General features: G+C 38.4%; 1 protein-coding gene across 1 annotated transcript; it reads left to right on the top strand.

The window, feature by feature from the left end:
- The first annotated feature begins 7,972 nt into the window (after positions 1-7,972).
- On the top strand, positions 7,973-13,372 carry LOC118234641 (cerebellin-2-like). The gene is made up of 4 exons (XM_035431328.1): positions 7,973-8,423; positions 8,781-9,370; positions 10,829-10,948; positions 11,068-13,372. The coding sequence occupies exons 2-4, from the start codon at positions 9,083-9,085 to the stop codon at positions 11,263-11,265; spliced, it is 606 nt and encodes a 201-aa protein (XP_035287219.1). The 5' UTR covers positions 7,973-8,423; positions 8,781-9,082; the 3' UTR covers positions 11,266-13,372.
- The last annotated feature ends 4,740 nt before the right edge of the window (positions 13,373-18,112 follow it).

The raw sequence follows: 18,112 nt of genomic DNA, 5'->3' as shown, positions 1-18,112 counted from the left end.
ATCAAGTCAGTTAAATCTAAATTAATTTAGAATTGTGTTTGAGAAGGAAAAGTGGAACACTTGCCTTTATATGCAATTCAAAGTTAAGGTCAGAGGGTTAATTCACTACAGGCCACAGTGTATTGCAGCTATTTTTCAGAACACTGTTTGTCACTGTAACTACGGCAACATGGCGTAAACACCACTCTTGAGGAACATCACTTGGTGCGACATGAGCAGTGCAGACTGGGTAGACTTTGGCTTTTAAATAAATGGAACTGTTGAAGTTTGTTCTTCACAAACACAAACACGATCTAACCACAATATCCTTGTTTGTTTTTTTCTGGATAAGGGTATGCACCTGTTATTTAAATAAATTGAAAATCAATATGTGTACTAAGTGATGGATGGATGCAGTCATTTAACAGGGCCCAGTTATTGGTCTTCCCCACTTTAGAAGATAAGAGGAAAGACAGAAATGGTGAGACCACTTCAATACAACAGCAGAGGCCATTTGTCATGTTGCTTCATAATGGCTCTTTATCAGCAAAACATCACTTATGAACAGTAGTGCTGGCATAAAATGTGCTTCTCGCGCACATGTTGCATTTCTAAACAGAGTAGCCATTTGTCTTTATTTTATTTTGCGCCAGTATTTTCCTGTACCACTGAGACCATACTGGAGAGAAAATGTCAGCAACAAAGCCAACTGGAAAATAAAGAGAATAAGAAAACATGTAATCTATTTCCATCTGGGTGTTGGAGTTAAGACTGCTGACTTACAGCAATGCCATTATCTAATTACTGTCATTATCTAACTCTCAATACACTAAGTGTTCAGCTGGACTTATTTTCTCTATATGCTGTGCAGTGTAAAACACAAGCTATGGACATTATGAGGACAGTCTGTTTCCAAAAAGGCTAAGTCAGCCACAGTCTATTTGTCACAAGTACACGGTTAGACGCTTGGTCTTTAGATATTTGTTAAGATATTGATAACTGTGGACATGACTGGACCTGGGGGGTGAGGAGCTGAGGTGCGTAGAGTGCCTAACCCCCTTAACCACAATGTTCCATGATGAGTTAATGGTTATGATGGGAACTGAGATATCATGAGTCACTGGTAGGCCCACCCATTTTGTGTCACGACACCTTATTCTTTCTTCACAAGTTAAGGTTCTTTTGGTTAATGGTTCAGGCAGGGAGGGAAAAAAGGCCAGAAGGTATATAGCATATCACACATCAGGTCAGAATCTCATCATTTCAGTTAGACACTGCTGTGTGCAGTTTATCAAGTATTACAGTATTGGGAAGCATGCAGTTTCTCAAATGGCTGATATAATGCATGCAATATGCAGTAACCCTTTAGGCAAAATATTGCTGATTTCAACAGTCATACCACCGGCATGCCATCAGGTGTGAGCTACCCTGGATCACTGTGAATTCATTGCAACAACTCTAGCACCATCTATTGACAGATAGTGGCATTTTACCTTTATTTCAAACAGGGAATAGGCCATTTAACCAAATTTCAGTGATAATCTTTTTTTTGTTTTGCATATGAAAATTGAAGAAAGAAAATCACCACTGCCAAAGAGAAATACCAGATTCACACAGACTAAAATTTTATTATTACAAGTTTATAACCTGTTTTTGCTGTTTGAACATTTTGAACCAGAAACATATAGTGTATTGAGCTGCAATCTGTTGCCAGGTTAAAGCACACAGACTTTTTCCCCCACTGAGGAGAACAGTCTTCTCATATTAATGAGCAGAATATCACCATCTACCTTTCTGTTCCACATTGACACGGTAGGACTCAGAGAGCAGTCACTGGAAAGAATCCCACAGAATACAAAAATCAGACGGCTTATTGATTTTGAAGATAATCTTGAAACCTGACAGAAGATGTACTAGCCATTTGGCCCACCTGGATTTGAAAAGTAAGTGCAGTTTTAATAATGTAATGCTTCTGGGATAAAGCTGGCTTATGCATGTGACACCCACATTAGTTCAGCAATGGGTTGACTGCCACCACCATCAGTGCAAAAAGATTGAAGGCAATTTTTCACTTCTGTTCCTATAAACAAACCTGGGAATGCATGCATAAAAATATTATATTCACACTATACTTACAAGGCCATTAAACATGTATAAACATCATGTGAATTTTTAACAAAATAACTTTGCGCTGTATTGACAAGATGTGATTTAGTTAATGGCGAGGCCTTTCTTGAAAATTATTTACTCACATTATCTATTTCAGACATTTAATTGGAATTGGGATGTAAACACAAAATCATGTGTGGAATAAGTAACATTAGCATCATAGCTAGCTACTACACTTCTAAAGTGAATAACTTTCATGAAGTTATCCACAGCCTATCCTATCTCCATGTTGCTTTTCATTTCCTTGGTGACACCACCGAGCAAACGCAATTCCAAGGTTGACTCTAGTTCTTGAACAAGCCCTGTCGGCTTGTCTTTTTGCTTCGCTGTATCTAGGCATCTTAGCATCACCCGTTGCAGTAGCTAAATAGCAGCTAACACTTACTGTACAATATTTGTAATCTGAACCCAAGCCACAGACTCTATAGCCACGCCCACCACTCCCCACACAGAAAAGAGCTCCACACCCAGAAATGTCCAAGACACATTTTAGAATAACAAATACAGGCAAAATGTGCACAAATTCGACAAAGGTGCGCCAAGACTGAGATTGCCAGTACATCATAGACATGCCTTAGCATAGCTATTTTACAATATTTTCAAGTAAAAAATCCTGCATAGTTTACCTTTAATGAGTTGAACCTGCAATCCAAAAGTGCCACAATTCAAAAAAGTTTCAGTAATGTCCTGCATAGCCATAGAGAGCATTTGAATCGTCAGCTGTAAAAGTGAATGATTCCCATTGGATATTTCAATCAAGATAATTGCTGTAATTATTAACTGATGCATAATCAGTTTTTCCTAGTGCTCTAGAGAGCGAAGTGTCACTGTATTCATCATGAAAGATTTAAAAGCAATATATATTTTCTTTCATTTATATATATATATATATATATATAAAATTTACTCTATTTACTGTGGCAGCTGTTTTAAGCCTCTGTCTCGTAAACTGCAAAATGATTGTATGTCTACAGTGTCACTGACGGTCCTTATTCAATATCATGAACCCCACATCAAAATTACTTCAATGACAGAGGGGAGTTTAAAAAATCCCACAGACAATTTGTCTCGACTATCGGAGCTCAGAAGTCTTGTCAAACAGTTATTAAGAAGGAAAATCTCATACACGTGGGTTGCTGTAGTGGCATGTCTGTTGGGATTTTGTTCAACAACTGAAAGGGTCAAGCAATTTATTTAGGAGATTCACAGGGCAGATAGGTTTGTTTCCCGTGCATGACGGTTATTCTGGAACACACAATTTAGCACCATGTTGCTACTCATCACAACCCAGCACGTAATACGAATCAATGTTTGACTCAGATCCACCGAGTTCTTTCCAAAGTCCATAAAGTCTAATCTGCACTTTCACCTCAAACAAGCAAGATGGCTGTAGACAAAGCTTTACAAAAACAAACAATCAATAGTCCAGTGAAACAAAGGTGTTGTGGCTTTGTCCATATGCATGCAATTGTGAACTTTTTGTTAAGTATGAAATGTTGATTGAGTAACTGATTGTGAAAGTGGCATTACCCTTCCTATTATGTTACCATTACATTGCCATTTGTGTTGTTAAGGTTTTGTTATGGGTTATGACTCGATGAAATACCCCAACCTAAATGATGTGATCCTCTTTTCCACATAAATTGTCATACTTGCAACTTTTTTGTACTGAACACAACCTGATATAGTACTATTTTATCTGGACAATGTTGCAACCTGTAGCGCCACCTATAGATCAGCAGGTACATCAGATGTGCAGTAGGTGTACAACAGGCCACTGTGTTTTGAGTTGAAGCCGAAAAATGATCAGACTTGTGTGTTAGCCTCTGCTGAACACAGGTTGATACTGTACCATTCCAGCAGGGCATTGTAGGAGCCTGTAGCACCACCTATTGGTCATTAGTTACACTAGTTACACTAGACCCCTATGTTTATGCTGTTCACACGTTCTTTCATGAACTACCTTCTATGTGAGAGTGTGTGTGTGTGTGTGTGTCTGTAAGAGAGAATGAGTTTCTATATAGTTTGCTTTTCTATGTGTGCTTGCGCATTTGTCATGTAATGTTATATCATTATTTCTAATAAGTAAATAATTGAGAAACACATTAGTCAATTATTTATGAACATATTATGAACAAATTAAAGACAGTGGGCCTCATCACAAAACATGCACATGAGATTTGATTATTACATATGCTGACAAATGTTCCACAAATTGTTTTTTGGTACAATCAAAATTAATGTGTTTTTGGAAACATGCTAAAGACATACTGTATATGCAGATGATTATTTATTGAAGGCCTAATTATTCATAAGCCAATTTAAATAGACTTCATATTAACAAAATATCAATACAAGTATTACAGTAGTAAGAAATAGCCTATTGACATAACTATCAACCATCTGAAGTCTTGAAATTTTCACTAGTTTATATGTCGTTTTCAGTTTTGATGTCAGTTTATTTTTACTTAGTTTTAAGAGTGGGTTCTCAAGCTTTAGTTTAGTTTTTGTTTTCTTCATTTTTATTTTTATTTCAGTTTACAATAATATTTTTTAACACCTGGTTTTCATTTTAGTTTTAGTTTACGATAATATCCTTGTTAGGAACATCATTTCATTCATATATAAAAGTGATAGATGACTATGATTGATAATGGTATATATAAAAACCCACAACCACACAGCCAACCCCAGTACTTAGCAAAGGTGTATTGCTGCTTTTGGATTACTTGGCTTATCATTGTTACAAATGCAAATGTCCTCATCCTGTCAGCATGCAGGGTCCCCCATCTCCTACGCAATGGATAGGTGGAAAATCACTCCATTAGAGGGCAGCAAAGACATTCTTCTTGAGCACAACATACCATTCAAACTACGTATCATTTCCTTTGTGCAATGACTTATGCTCCATAATTACTGCTTCTGGGACGAGGTAGACATAACAACAGGTTACTGGCCACTAATGACAACCGTGAAAAGGTTGGGGAGGTTTGTGTTCAAACTGTGCCAATCAAGTTCATAATCTGTCAGGTAAACCCTCACAAGGTAAACTCTGTTAGTATTCATATCCCGAATCTGTACAAATGTAATCTTTGTATCATCCCAAGATAATGACCTATGCTGAACAAACACAAAGTAATGAAGTGAGGCTCATCGTGACCAGGCTGGCGACACAAACACTGCAAAGGTCAATACTAAGTAGTGATGATGTCTGACAGTGGCTTTGTGTCATCAGGAATGATTCATAACGAGGGTAGAAAGCCCATAAACTGACTATTCCTGACGAGGGTGGGGCGCTCAACCTATGACTGCATCAGCCCAGTTTTCATCGCCTGCACAGTGTGATTTACTGCCCTGAATTAATCTGTGAGAGTGTCTTTCATGTATAAAACCTCTTCAGACCACTTTGGATCATTTAACCTTTTTGGTCATCTTGGTAGCCTCCAGAATCATTTATGTTCTTATGCGGATATGATGTTGACATTGGCACATAATACCTGTGAATAAAATGACTGGTATTCCAGGGATGCTGATAATATTGTTGTTCAAGTCAAGCTCAAGTCATTCTACTCTATTATTATATCACCCGTTATATGTCTGTTATACCTCTGTGCTACATCACCTCTTTTTCCCTTACTTGTCCTTGTGGGCTGCAGAATTCAAACGCATCTCAATGTCAACACCAGCTAAGATTCAACATCCTGAAACATCTATAAAGACCAAATGCTCATCAGTAGCAGGCTTAAACAGGGCTTATTCAGGAACTGAAGTCCCGCTAGTACCACGAAGTGAAGAGAAATTCGCTCTTTTTAAGACTTTGATGTCCAGAGCTGTCCATAGACATTCTGTTGCTCAGCAAGAAGAATTAAACTTGAAGATGCCTGATGGTATTCCTTCCTGTCTGGTCAAGACTTGGGAAGGAAATGCCCCATGATAGATGCCATTGATAGGAATTCTGTTTCAATCAAGATCGATACATAAATCGTGAGCCTTCTTCTGTACCTATAACCACTAATGAACAAAACGGTCGCCAGGTGTCACTGATTTCACACTTACTTGTGGAACTGACAGCCAGCTGGCACTCTGCAGTTGTGAAAATGCATTCATTTAAATCCCATGATTAAATACCACGAAGGTATTGGCTTTATTTATTTATTTATTTATTTTTGCTTTTCTTCAAAAAAGGAGCAGGTGCTGGAGCACCTGCTCCTTTTCCCCCATGTTTATTTATTTATTTTATTGTTACTGGCATTACTGTTTATTCATACATTTTCAAAGTTTCCAATCAATTAACGAAACCGTGGCGGCGGTTTCATTTGCCCCGCTGCAGTTTCAGAATGAAGCAAAAAAAAAAAAAAAAAAAAAAAAAAAGTTTTACTCTCTTATAAAAGATCGCTACGAGCTCTGTACCGTCGGTTCAGCAAAGCACTTCTCGCCGCCAGTCCGCTGTCTTCACCCACTTAATACTATACGTGCGTACGAGCACTGACTGAAGTCTCTTTAGCGCTCGAGTACAATGCTCTACGGTCATGCACCACTACTTCCGTAGGCTCTCGTTCCATAGCACAAATTGAGGAGACGAAGTCGTTTAAGTTAATCATCTATTCAGAACCTACATCGACGTGAATATGGTTACAGAGGTTTAAAACATTATTTCCAGCATCAGGTTAGCAAAGCTATCTGTATCCAGCCTGTTAAGACTAACGTTATGTCGATCACGTGTGAGAGCGATACTGCGGATATTGGCAAAGCAATATTAAATTATTAGAAACCGGCCAAGTTTAATATAGCAGCCTATTCCTGAGTTAACTTTCGCTATATGACAACCATATGAACTAAGTAGTTACAATGGTCCGTCAAGTTAAAACTACTAACCTTAGCTACACACTTGTACAGCACTAGTAGGCTACATTATTTGCAGCATAAAGTTGGCAAAAGCAATAGACCCAAATGTAATGTTATGCCGATTATATAAATTTATTCAAAGCTGTTGAATGTTACTGAAGTTCAAGTAGCCTACTCGTTTAAGCTCAATGTTGACACCAGATATTGATGTAGCTGGAATTTCTACCTTCTAGAATATCTACTTTCTGGATATACCTTCTGCGTAAAACATGCTGATCACACGATTTGGCCTTTAAGGTGAAAGAAAAAAACAGTCATTTTTGTTTTAGAAATGTTTTCCTTGATGTTGTAACTTTCATTCCGCATCAACATTTTAACACAATGTAATCTACAGTATAAATCTGAGGTAGCATGGGGTGCCATAGTTTGCACCGTTGGAGTGTGATTCCAAACGCTTAAATATTCAGTACAGCACGTGGCAATTTCTACTTAATTTCTTTGATAGCTCAAGAGCCTTACAAACTTTTACTGCATGACTGAATTGTTTACAATATAGAGATCTAGCCTCTTAATTGTCCTCTAAAAGTGTATTATGCATAGGCCTATAACAGGTAAAATTTACAAAAATGTTCTCCCGAGAGGTCATTCCCCCGGATCCCCCAAAGAAGGTTGCGGGTGCCCTCGCCACACTTTCCAAAAATCCTGATTTTGAAAAATACTAATTATGCACAATAAACTTCGTACCCTGAAAATAGTTTTTCTAAGTTGGTGTGCCGCTGTCTTTGAGCACCTGCCCCTTCGAAACAGGATTCCGTAACCTCAAGCATTCCCCTTCAGTCCTTTTAATGTCATCAGGCTTTCCGGCCACTCGGTGGTGCTAAAGGATATCAAATGGGCTCCTTGTGACTTCACTATCCGTAGGCTACTGCGTGAAATTGTGACGAGTGGTTCATAAAATGAATTTAAGAGAAAATCAGACATGATAACGACATAAACCAGTGTGTTACATTTTAAAGGATTTAGCATGTATATGGCAGCACCATTCTCTTTGAAAAAATATTTGAAATGTAATCTTTTTTATTTAAAAATAATTGATGTCACACACAATTCGCGTTTGAATCGTTAGATTTACCTTTTCACATCACAGCAATATTGCATATAACTATTATATACATTCTACGTTAGCAGCAGGTAAACTAGTTCCTAGTCTCTCTTGAAATATTAGCTTTGATTTACGCCGTTATGTAGACAATCTCATGAATCGTCAAATCCCCGCCAACCCCAGAGAGCTTCCTTCCAGAATAAAAAAATACAGGGAATTACTTTCCTATAAAGGATGGAAGGAAGAAGCTCGAGGGCAGTTCGCGCGCACTGAAGGGGAATGCTTGAGGTTACGGAATCCTGTTTCTGCCTACGCCATGAACTTACAGGTAAACTTCAACAAATCGTGAATATATATATATATATATATATATATATATATACACATACATATATACACACACACACACTACCTAAATCCAGTTCAGATTCCTCCAGAGATGTTTCTAAGAGTATTGTTTATGATAGTACGCATGATTAAATACGCATTGTTGCATGCAAAATGTTGTCTTCTTTCCATTAAATGACAGATGCCACAACTGAAGACATCTTTTTATATTTCAGTGTTTGTGTGTGTATGTGTATTTATTTCTTTATTATCCAGTATTTATGAAGTTAGTTTTTCATCGTGGTTATTGCAGACGCCGTATGAGTGAAGTCATAATAATGTTCTGTTTGATTGTCAGGGTATGCTATTCAAGCTGTCTGAAGACCATCCTATTGCCGGTTGAGATGCGGAAAGTGCGTGCATGCGTGTAAGACCGACAGACAGACAGCGAGAGAGAGAGAGAGAGAGAGAGAGAGAGAGAGAGAGAGAGAGAGAGAGAGAGAGCGAGAGAGAGAGGAGGGGTAGGAAGAGAGTGTGTGTGTGAGTGAGTGAGACGGAGAGAAAGAGACAGGATTACAGTAGTTGGAGCAGGTGATCTTGCCATAAACCTCCAAGGGGCTGATCGTTAAGATCACTGAGCACAGGATTTTTGTCCCGACCATGGCGCCAGCAAGCTGCCCAGCACTGCGTGCCACGCTGCCGATGCTACTTCTCATGGGATGTGGCATTACTTTTTCACTGGGACAGAATGACACTGAACCGATCGTTTTGGAGGGAAAGTGCTTGGTGGTTTGCGATTCGAACCCCTCGGCTGACGGAGGGGTGACCTCCTCTCTCGGAATATCTGTCCGATCTGGCAGCGCAAAGGTGGCTTTCTCCGCGGTCAGAGGAACAAATCACGAACCTTCAGAAATGAGCAATAAATCCATGACTATCTACTTCGACCAGGTCAGTTGCATTATTACCGTTATTTATTTATTTGGTTATTTATTTGATAAACTTCACCCCATATACCCGAATGGGTTGCGTGAGTTACTTTGGTTCATTTAAGTAACCAAACTTTAATTGTAGCAATGATCAAGTGAAATTACGTTATGGCATGTACACGTAATGAGAAAACAGTTTGACTTATTATAGACGACTTTTTAAATTATTAATATCATATATAGTATTTAATCTGGTGGGTATCATCACACAATATATATCTTTCTGTGGGACCCACTCTTGACACTTACACTATTTCAGTTTATTTGGCCATCCAGGACGAGCACATTCCAGATTTAAATAAAAAGCCAAATTGTATGAGCCATATGGAAGTGCACTTTTTAGAATGAATTATTGTAAAATTCGGAATTCATAAATTGGTTATGAGAATTTAAACGAATTATGATAACAACAAAGAACTTGTTCATTAAGACAACGCACGTGCATTGAACGAACTAAGCGATTAATAAATTCCCTGCTTTCATGACAAATTGTTTTCTCGCAAGAGACTAGTTTTAATTGTAGCTGATTCCACATTACACGTAAATCAGGTAGACCTACGTTATATTGTTGTGTGTGTGTGTGTGTGTGTGTGTGCGTGTGTTTGGAGGGGGGGGGGGGGATTTGGGGGGGCACGTGTTCCAAGAAGGACAATTCAAGTTACAATGAGGCTGCCAATCAAACAGAGTTTTTTTTTTTTTTTTTTTGATGCCTTACCTCATGCTTCACTACATCCGTGAGCTTATGCCATACATGGGCACACGTAACAGTCTTGATGGGTCCACCTCATTACATCTACATAAACCACAGACCATCGCCTCCAAAGCACTGGTTACCGCCTGTGACAGCAGACGACGAACGACGTCTCTCGCAAACAAACAATCGAAGCAACTTTTGACGTCAACATTCATCTCAGACATGCGCGTGACGTGCATTAATTAATCATATGACAGTGGATCTCTAGGATAATGGGCTATAAGTATCCACTTATTTTAGAGATCCAAAACGTGAAACAAGACGTAACATTGTGTGTGCACGGTATGCATGTATTATAACACTGCAGAAGCAAACTAGACATCCGTACCTCGGAAATAAATCATGCGACGTAGCAAACATAAATGCAAATTAGGATAATTGTGTGAGTAAAATGCTCGTAATAAGTTATCGTGTTCTGTCAATGTTCACTATGCGGTGCTAAATGTCAACTCGTATTACACTGAACCTTATTAGGCAAAATGGCTACATTATTATTATTATTTTTAAATCAAAGTGACTCTGAGCTAATTGGTAGGCTAAGCACCGGTATAGTATGGCGTCCGGGATTTTCCGTAGCTGTGTATGCTCTCCTGAACCTTTAAACTGAGAACATTTACATCGCGTGTTGTTTTTTTGTTATTGTTGCTGTTGTTTCTGTTGTTGCAGGTATTAGTTAACATTGGCAACCATTTCGACCTAAAAGCGAGCGTATTCCAGGCCCCGAGGAGAGGAATTTACAGTTTCAGCTTTCATGTGGTCAAGGTATATAACAGGCAGACTATACAGGTGAGCACCGGCACCGCGCATGAGCATGACACAAAAATCTATAGTGAAATCCCCACCCCCCGCCAACCCACCACCCAATGCAATAATCTATATAAATGACACGCTGTCTCGTTATTTAGGTGAACCTGATGCAGAATGAATATCCCGTGATATCAGCGTTCGCCGGAGACCAGGATGTCACCCGCGAGGCCGCCAGTAATGGAGTTCTGCTGCATCTGGAGCGCGAGGACAAACTCTATTTGAAGCTGGAAAGGGGCAATCTGATGGGCGGATGGAAATATTCTACGTTTTCTGGTTTCTTAGTGTTTCCTCTATAAACATCGACTTTGTTTCAACCGACTCTTCTACGACCGAAGGTCAAGTACATATAGCCTACTATTCATTTGAAAAGAAAGAAAAGAAACAAAACAAAATAAACAAAAAAATAAAACACAAAAACTGCCAAAGAAGCAGAACGACATCGACATAATTAAATATCTACGTTGAATAGTGGCATTTCCTTGGAGCCCGCACTCCCAAATAATTTCAGATTTTTGTTATGGCTTGGATAATGAACCTGTTCGCATTTACAAACAGTGAAGCTCGATATTCATGCTCGGGATTGTATTGCTGGGAAATCGGTTAAGTTTCTGTCTACAGACTATACGGCGGACAGATGAACAAACAAGAGTGTGCACCAAGCCGACGAATTACAACCAAGAACCGTCATACCTTTGTTACCATGCTTTATTTTTTGTGTCTGTGCAGTCTTTAAGAAAAACGGCCTCCGTCAAGTAAAATGTGTGGATATCTGGACGTTCATGTGACAAGAAGTGCTTTACTGACAAAAGCAAAGTTTGCACGAATGGAAGATGTTTTGCTTTGTTCTGTGTTGTTCCTGGTGTTTCTCCTGGATGCCAAGCATATTGGAAACAATTCAAATGTTAATAAGACGCATACTATTTAAAGTGATTGTTGAAAAAAATAGAGAAAAAACAAACTGCGTCATATTTCTGTTAATGGAGACATATTAAACATTGGAAAAACTATTTTGCTAAAACATTAATCTAATTTATAAAATATATATATACAAATATCGTCTACGGTACGTTTCGGATATGCGTAGCTAGCTTTGATTTATTTGTTCAGTAACGTTGCTCTTAAATGTTTAACTATGTTGTGAAAGAGCTACAGAAAATCCTATAACATTAGGCCTAAATGATAATAAACTATCGTATTGTTATGCTTATCTACTTCCTTTCGTTTTTCCCTACACTCATTTGCTAATCAAGTTTAGACTACGTTAATGCACTTTTTTTGAAGGGCGCTTTCCCTCTGAAATCGTACAAACAATGACATTGCGAATTGCATCACTAACATTAATTAGCCGTACATATACCTGTTCTAATTAAATTTAATTGTAGAAAAACAGCTATTTTTAACCTGGGGGTTGACTGGTCCCAACAGCAAGGGAAAGTAACATCGGCTCACGTGGTCCTGTCCATGGTCCTGAAGCAGCAATCTTATTGTGCCTGCTTTTTGTGCTTTTAGAGCACGAGGAAGCCATTACCAGCGCATTATACAAATCAAATCAAGTATTATAATTATTATTTTTAGTAGTAGTAGTATGGTAATAGGCATTTAATTAATAACTGTTCATGTACAATAGTAAAATAAATACATTAAGCACATCTTTTAAAGTTAACACGCAACTACAAATTCCAGAACATGCCTGATTCTAATCAAAATTCTAGGTCAATTCCAGAAGACAAAAGTTCAAAATTAGCAAACTTGTAACATTTAGAAACCTTTTGATAACCGTTTCACGGTGTGTCTTTCGCGACAACAGACGGCGACAAGGATGTTTAGTCTGAACTGCAAAAGCAACCACGGAGGAATTAAACATAATTTAAAAATCCACAATGTACGGCACAACCCTTTCTGCCATAACGCAACTCTGTATACAGCTCAATGCATTTCATAGGTACTATGCAGTCACATTGAATAGGGTTCTAGAATAGGCATGCTGATTTTTGCCTGTGTGTGTCATCTGAACTTGGGCAATGTGCCCCACTGACAACATAGCCACGGGAGCCAGAACACTTTGTGTAATTGAGTGGCCTGCGTTTTTTGATGCAATGTACTTACAGATGAATTGACCTGAATTATTATTTTATTTTTTTGATTGCCTCGATTCATGAAACAGCTTCACTTATAATGTGTGGCACAGAATGCCAATATACAGTGTAATCTCAGCAAAATATCTGCACATGCCAATAGATAAACCATTCTTATGTGACATTTGTTATATTATGTACCAAACAATTCTGTGGTCAGATGTTGTTCAAAACAGACATACCACTTGTTTACAATGACATTTTAAATGAGCATGCATTTATTTATTGTATTTAGTAGCGAAGTAAATAAATAAATCAGGAGGATACAGTCACCGGCCACTCAGAGATATTGAAAACAGAAAAAATAAAAATGAAACACGCATTTGTTAAATAAAAAAGAATGGCAGATATATGTAGCAGGAGACTTCCCCGGCTAGGCATGATGTCAAATGCTAAGAGTGGCACTCGAGAAAGAATGACTTACGTATTCATGCTCCCTTTGATTGGAGCCCTCAATCTCAAAGCTCAAAGTTTCCATGATCAAACTGCAAAAATGTAATTACCCCTATCAGGGTTGCCCGTTGCCAAATACTGTACCAGGAGCAGTAGAACGTGTCGTTTCTACAGGGGCTTCTCTTAGTCAAAGCAAAAAAATAAAAATAAATCATCTTAAATTTTAGACCCAGGCTGGGAGGACTGGCCTTTTTTCGCGGTTGCCTTATAATAGGCATTAGTCACTGTCCTTCGGTGGTTTGAAGTAAAATGTATCCAGGTCTAATCTAAATAATGATATTAAAAGATCAAATACAAAAGGATAGGAATTTTCAAATAAAATTCTTTGCAATAATATCATATGGGAATTTCAGTTGAAACTGCAGTGCAGGTAAAGAAATGACATCACAATATGATGCGCATTAGCGCCGGCAGATAATGCAGCTGATTTTACCAAAATTCCAAAAAATACCTCTATAATTCCAACATATATAATGAGCATATCAGAGGAAAGGATGTAAATAAAACTTAATAGACTTTCATAGAACCTTTTCATAGGGTAGGCAGCAGAAATCAGAAATGACCTGAATTAGAATACCGTGGCAACAGGAGAGAACTTTGATGTTCATGGGGCCATTATGGGTTATCAAAGACTCACCGATTTGAACCAATTACAATGTTCTGCAATACCCAGAAAAGTTTTTTGATTGGATTACTATTATTATTGGAGTCAGTGATTGACAGCACATGGAAGTACCCCCCCTTTTAGGAAACCTTGCTCTTCCATCTTCCAGTGGTAGAGTATATTTAGGCTCTGACATGACTAAAGAGAATATTTTTCTCACAAATTTTAAATATAGAGACAGTGTCAGATGCCTCAGTAAAGTTAGACAAATCTCTCCACATTTTCATTTGAAACTGAAAAGCTTGCTGCAATTTGTCGTCTTCAAACTTTCAGAAGTATCTCCTCATAAACAGAAATACAGTCCTTCCATGGGGAAACTATGTTTATCTTCAGCGAGCCAACTTAACACCTTACAGATCACAAGTAACACTGAAACAAATCTTCATTCAGACACGAGGGTAGCAGTGCTATTTTGCTTATTTTGCTTATTTTACTTATGTAACTACAGTCCATAACAGTGTACTTTCCATAGTTAACATCGCCAGACAGTAAATCTCTTCAGTAGAGCATTTTTAAGAGGTCTGCCTAAATTTATTTCAGCATCTTTCAGAGCTCCAGAGAAAGCTCCATTATTTGACTGTATTTTATGAGCAACGACAATCTGCTGAGGAAATATTTTTAATTTATGCTTTGGAAAAAAAACCCCAGCAACAATATAGCTGCATATTACCTAGCAGTCCTTTACAACTCCATTAGGAGTTCAACCATTTACATTTTTGGTGAGTTTTAAAAGAATATCGGAGCTAAAAATATCACTGTCAAAAGTGTTAACCTGGGATTTAGGTAACTGCCAACTGAAGCATCCCCTGTCTTAAGGCAATGTAAACAAGAGCCAAACAGGTTTTTGGTCAGTGACTGCAATCAAAATGGTGCAGGGAAGTTGCTCAGCAGGCAGTAAAAAAATTTGAAAGCATTCAGAAATGATACAAGTGATGGGTGTATGTTGACAAGGATTACCATCTGTTTATTTTTGAATGTTTTGCATGACATTAAGTGTGCAAGTAAGAAAGATGCACAACCAACAATAAATAATGATTGGCTATGTGCAGTCAGCATGCTATGCAACATGTATGTACTGACTGATCTGTTTTTTCATCTTTATTGAAGATAATCCTTGTTTCATTATGCACATTGTGCTTGTCCTTCCACCATCTAGTGGTAAAACAGTGTTACTGCTACTCACAACTGAGGGAGTTGATGCTCATAGACAGAGACAATAAGATAAAATAATCAGTTTTTTTCATGAAGGACAACATATTATATTAGCATGCTCTCTCCTTTTTTTCAGTCATCAAACTATTTTACTATTGTATTCCAAATTTAATTCAAACATTATACTCAAAGACAGACAGACGCTATTTTTTATCCTGTACAATGTGACCCTGACTAAAATTCTATCCTCCTACACCGAGTCCCAAATTCAGGAGAAAAAGGCAGTTTCAGCTGTGAAATTGAGCCACACCTTTGCCTTACTGACCTCATCTATGAGTAGGGACTCCCTCAGTAGTGAATAGCAGTAACAACATTTTCCCTCTAGATGGTGTAAGGTTCATAGACAAGCATAATGGTAAATGGTAAATGGACTGCATTTATATAGCGCTTTTATCCAAAGTGCTTTACAATTGATGCCTCTCATTCGCCAGACCAGTAAGGGGTTAGGTGTCTTGCTCAAGGACACTTCGACATGCCCAGGGCGGGGTTTGAACCGGCAACCCTCCAACTGCCAGACAATCGGTCTTACCTCCTGAGCTATGTCGCCCCTAATAATGTGCATAGCCAAACAAGGATTGTCCTCAATAAAGATTTCAGCCTGACAAAAACTGTTCAGTGAAAACATACATGCTGCATAGCATGAAGATGGCAAGTAGCTAGGTGTTGTTGTTTTTTTTTGTTTGTTTGTTGTGCATCTGTTTGAAACATTAGTTGCACATCATTCAACATCACTCAACAATAAACAGATGGCAATCCTTGTTTAAAAAAACACTGCCATGTTCAGAGGATTTTTACATAATAGTATTACATTCAACGAAATTTAAATGACTCAAATGAAATATTTTGAGACAACAAACTTTACAAAAGATACTTGGGTTTGGCTTAAATAAATAAAACAGTTATAAGATAAGAATTCAGGGAAAGCTTATAGAACATTTTCCTATTTAAAAAAATTGTGAAACCAGTAAAACAGACATGCAGTGATGAAGCTTTCAGTTCAAAATAATTTGTCTTGCCTTGTGTCGGTCTTACAATGACCTCTTCCTGGAATCATTAAAGCATGTATATCTAAACACCCAGCAGGATCAGGCATACCTGCTGCTCTCTCTCAGCTCAATGCACAGAAAAACAATGTACAGCAGGTCGATGTTTAATATTAAACCGGGCCCGATGAGATTATACCTGCACCGGGATTTTACATACATCTGCAGTAGCTGTTCATTAGTCCTCAGCATGCGGTCTTAAACATCTCCCCTCTCAGGGACCGCCCATTGTGTTGTGTAGTCTTAATGCTTGCTCATTGCACGCACGCACACACGCACGCACGCACGCACGCACGCACGCACGCACGCACGCACGAGTATGCTGTACAAAATTAGTGCTGCCTCGCAATTGAACAGGTTTCCAATTATCAAATTAAATCCCACCAGTACCACCTCTATTTCCTATAAGATTTGTAAGTATGTTTTAATTAAGGGTTCTCTTACTGCACTAATTTGCCATATTTCAAATTCTTAGCATGAATTTTAAGGACTTCTTTTGTTGTTCTTTTTCCTCTTTGTTAAAAGCTGCAAGGGAAAATTGAGGTCTGACAAAAATGTTGTGCATGTTGTGCAAGAAAATGGGAAAATGGGAACCGCATCAAAAACTAAAACACACAGCAGGGTTCTGAGCTCGGATCAATGGAATGAATGTACCATTAGTTCTCATTTTTGGAGAGAACTAATGATACACTCATTCTGCAGATCAGTGTATCATTAGTTCCTTCCAAATTCCTCACTGTTACATCATCTGCCAGCGTAGCAGCATAGAATGGGCCTTCTTTCCTACTGTATGTAGCACAGATTTTACCCTGGGATGTCACAATAAGGGCCACATTAAATAGAGATTATAATCATGGAAACCTAATTTTTTTTTCTTTCTTGCTAGATATGTAGAGTTGGTGGATGACCAAATGGTTCATCTGTTTAAAAAATGAATGTTTTTAGCTTCTTCTGCAGTGAGCAGGGTGTAAAAGCCAGTGTATGTAAGTGGGAGAAGGCATCAGCTTCCCCGGTTTTGGTGCAGACAGTTGGTGGGATCATGAGAACTGGCAGCTCATTCACCACACAAGATTGTGGTAATTGTGGTCATGGTTGGTTTTTCAGTCCTCAATTTGTCACAGGAACAACTTCTGAGCCCCTGCCAGACTAGAAGACCACTGGAACTGAAACAATGTAGCCCAGAGAATGTAAATATGAATGCAAAAGCTGATAAATCTGTAAAAACGCAAAGCTGGGAATGCTGGTATCTACAGAATGGAAATATGGGAACATTGGTTTCCAAAGACCGCATAGCTGGGAATTCCGACATCTGAAGAATGCAAAGTCAGGGATGTTGACATCTTAAGGGCACAAAGCCAGGAACGCTAGCAACTGGCAATCGGGTACATGGGACACGCATCGGGCAATGCTAGCATCTAATGTAGCAAAGCTGGGAATGCTGCCGAATGGTGTCTAATGGATGCAAGGCCAGGAACACTTTCATGTGAAGAACACAAAGTGAGGAACACTGGCACATGAAGAACACAATGCTAGGAATGCCGGTGTCTAAGGAACAAAAAGTTGGGAATACTGACAAATGAAGAAAAAAATGTCAGGAATGCTGGTGTCTAAGGAACAGAAAGCCAGGAATATTGAT

This window comes from Anguilla anguilla, chromosome 8 (genome assembly GCF_013347855.1).
Source record: "Anguilla anguilla isolate fAngAng1 chromosome 8, fAngAng1.pri, whole genome shotgun sequence".
In the NCBI taxonomy this organism is placed as follows: domain Eukaryota; kingdom Metazoa; phylum Chordata; class Actinopteri; order Anguilliformes; family Anguillidae; genus Anguilla; species Anguilla anguilla.
Note: the sequence above shows the minus strand (reverse complement) of the source record. Positions and strands in the feature narration are given on the sequence as shown.

What these genes read in the sequence shown, in the direction of transcription:
- LOC118234641 (XM_035431328.1), top strand. Translation starts at nt 9,083, where the DNA reads ATGGCGCCAGCAAGCTGCCCAGCACTGCGTGCCACGCTGCCGATGCTA. An exon ending in TGACTATCTACTTCGACCAG is followed by an intron (nt 9,371 to 10,828) that starts GTCAGTTGCATT and finishes CTGTTGTTGCAG; the next exon opens with GTATTAGTTAACATTGGCAA. An exon ending in ATAACAGGCAGACTATACAG is followed by an intron (nt 10,949 to 11,067) that starts GTGAGCACCGGC and finishes CTCGTTATTTAG; the next exon opens with GTGAACCTGATGCAGAATGA.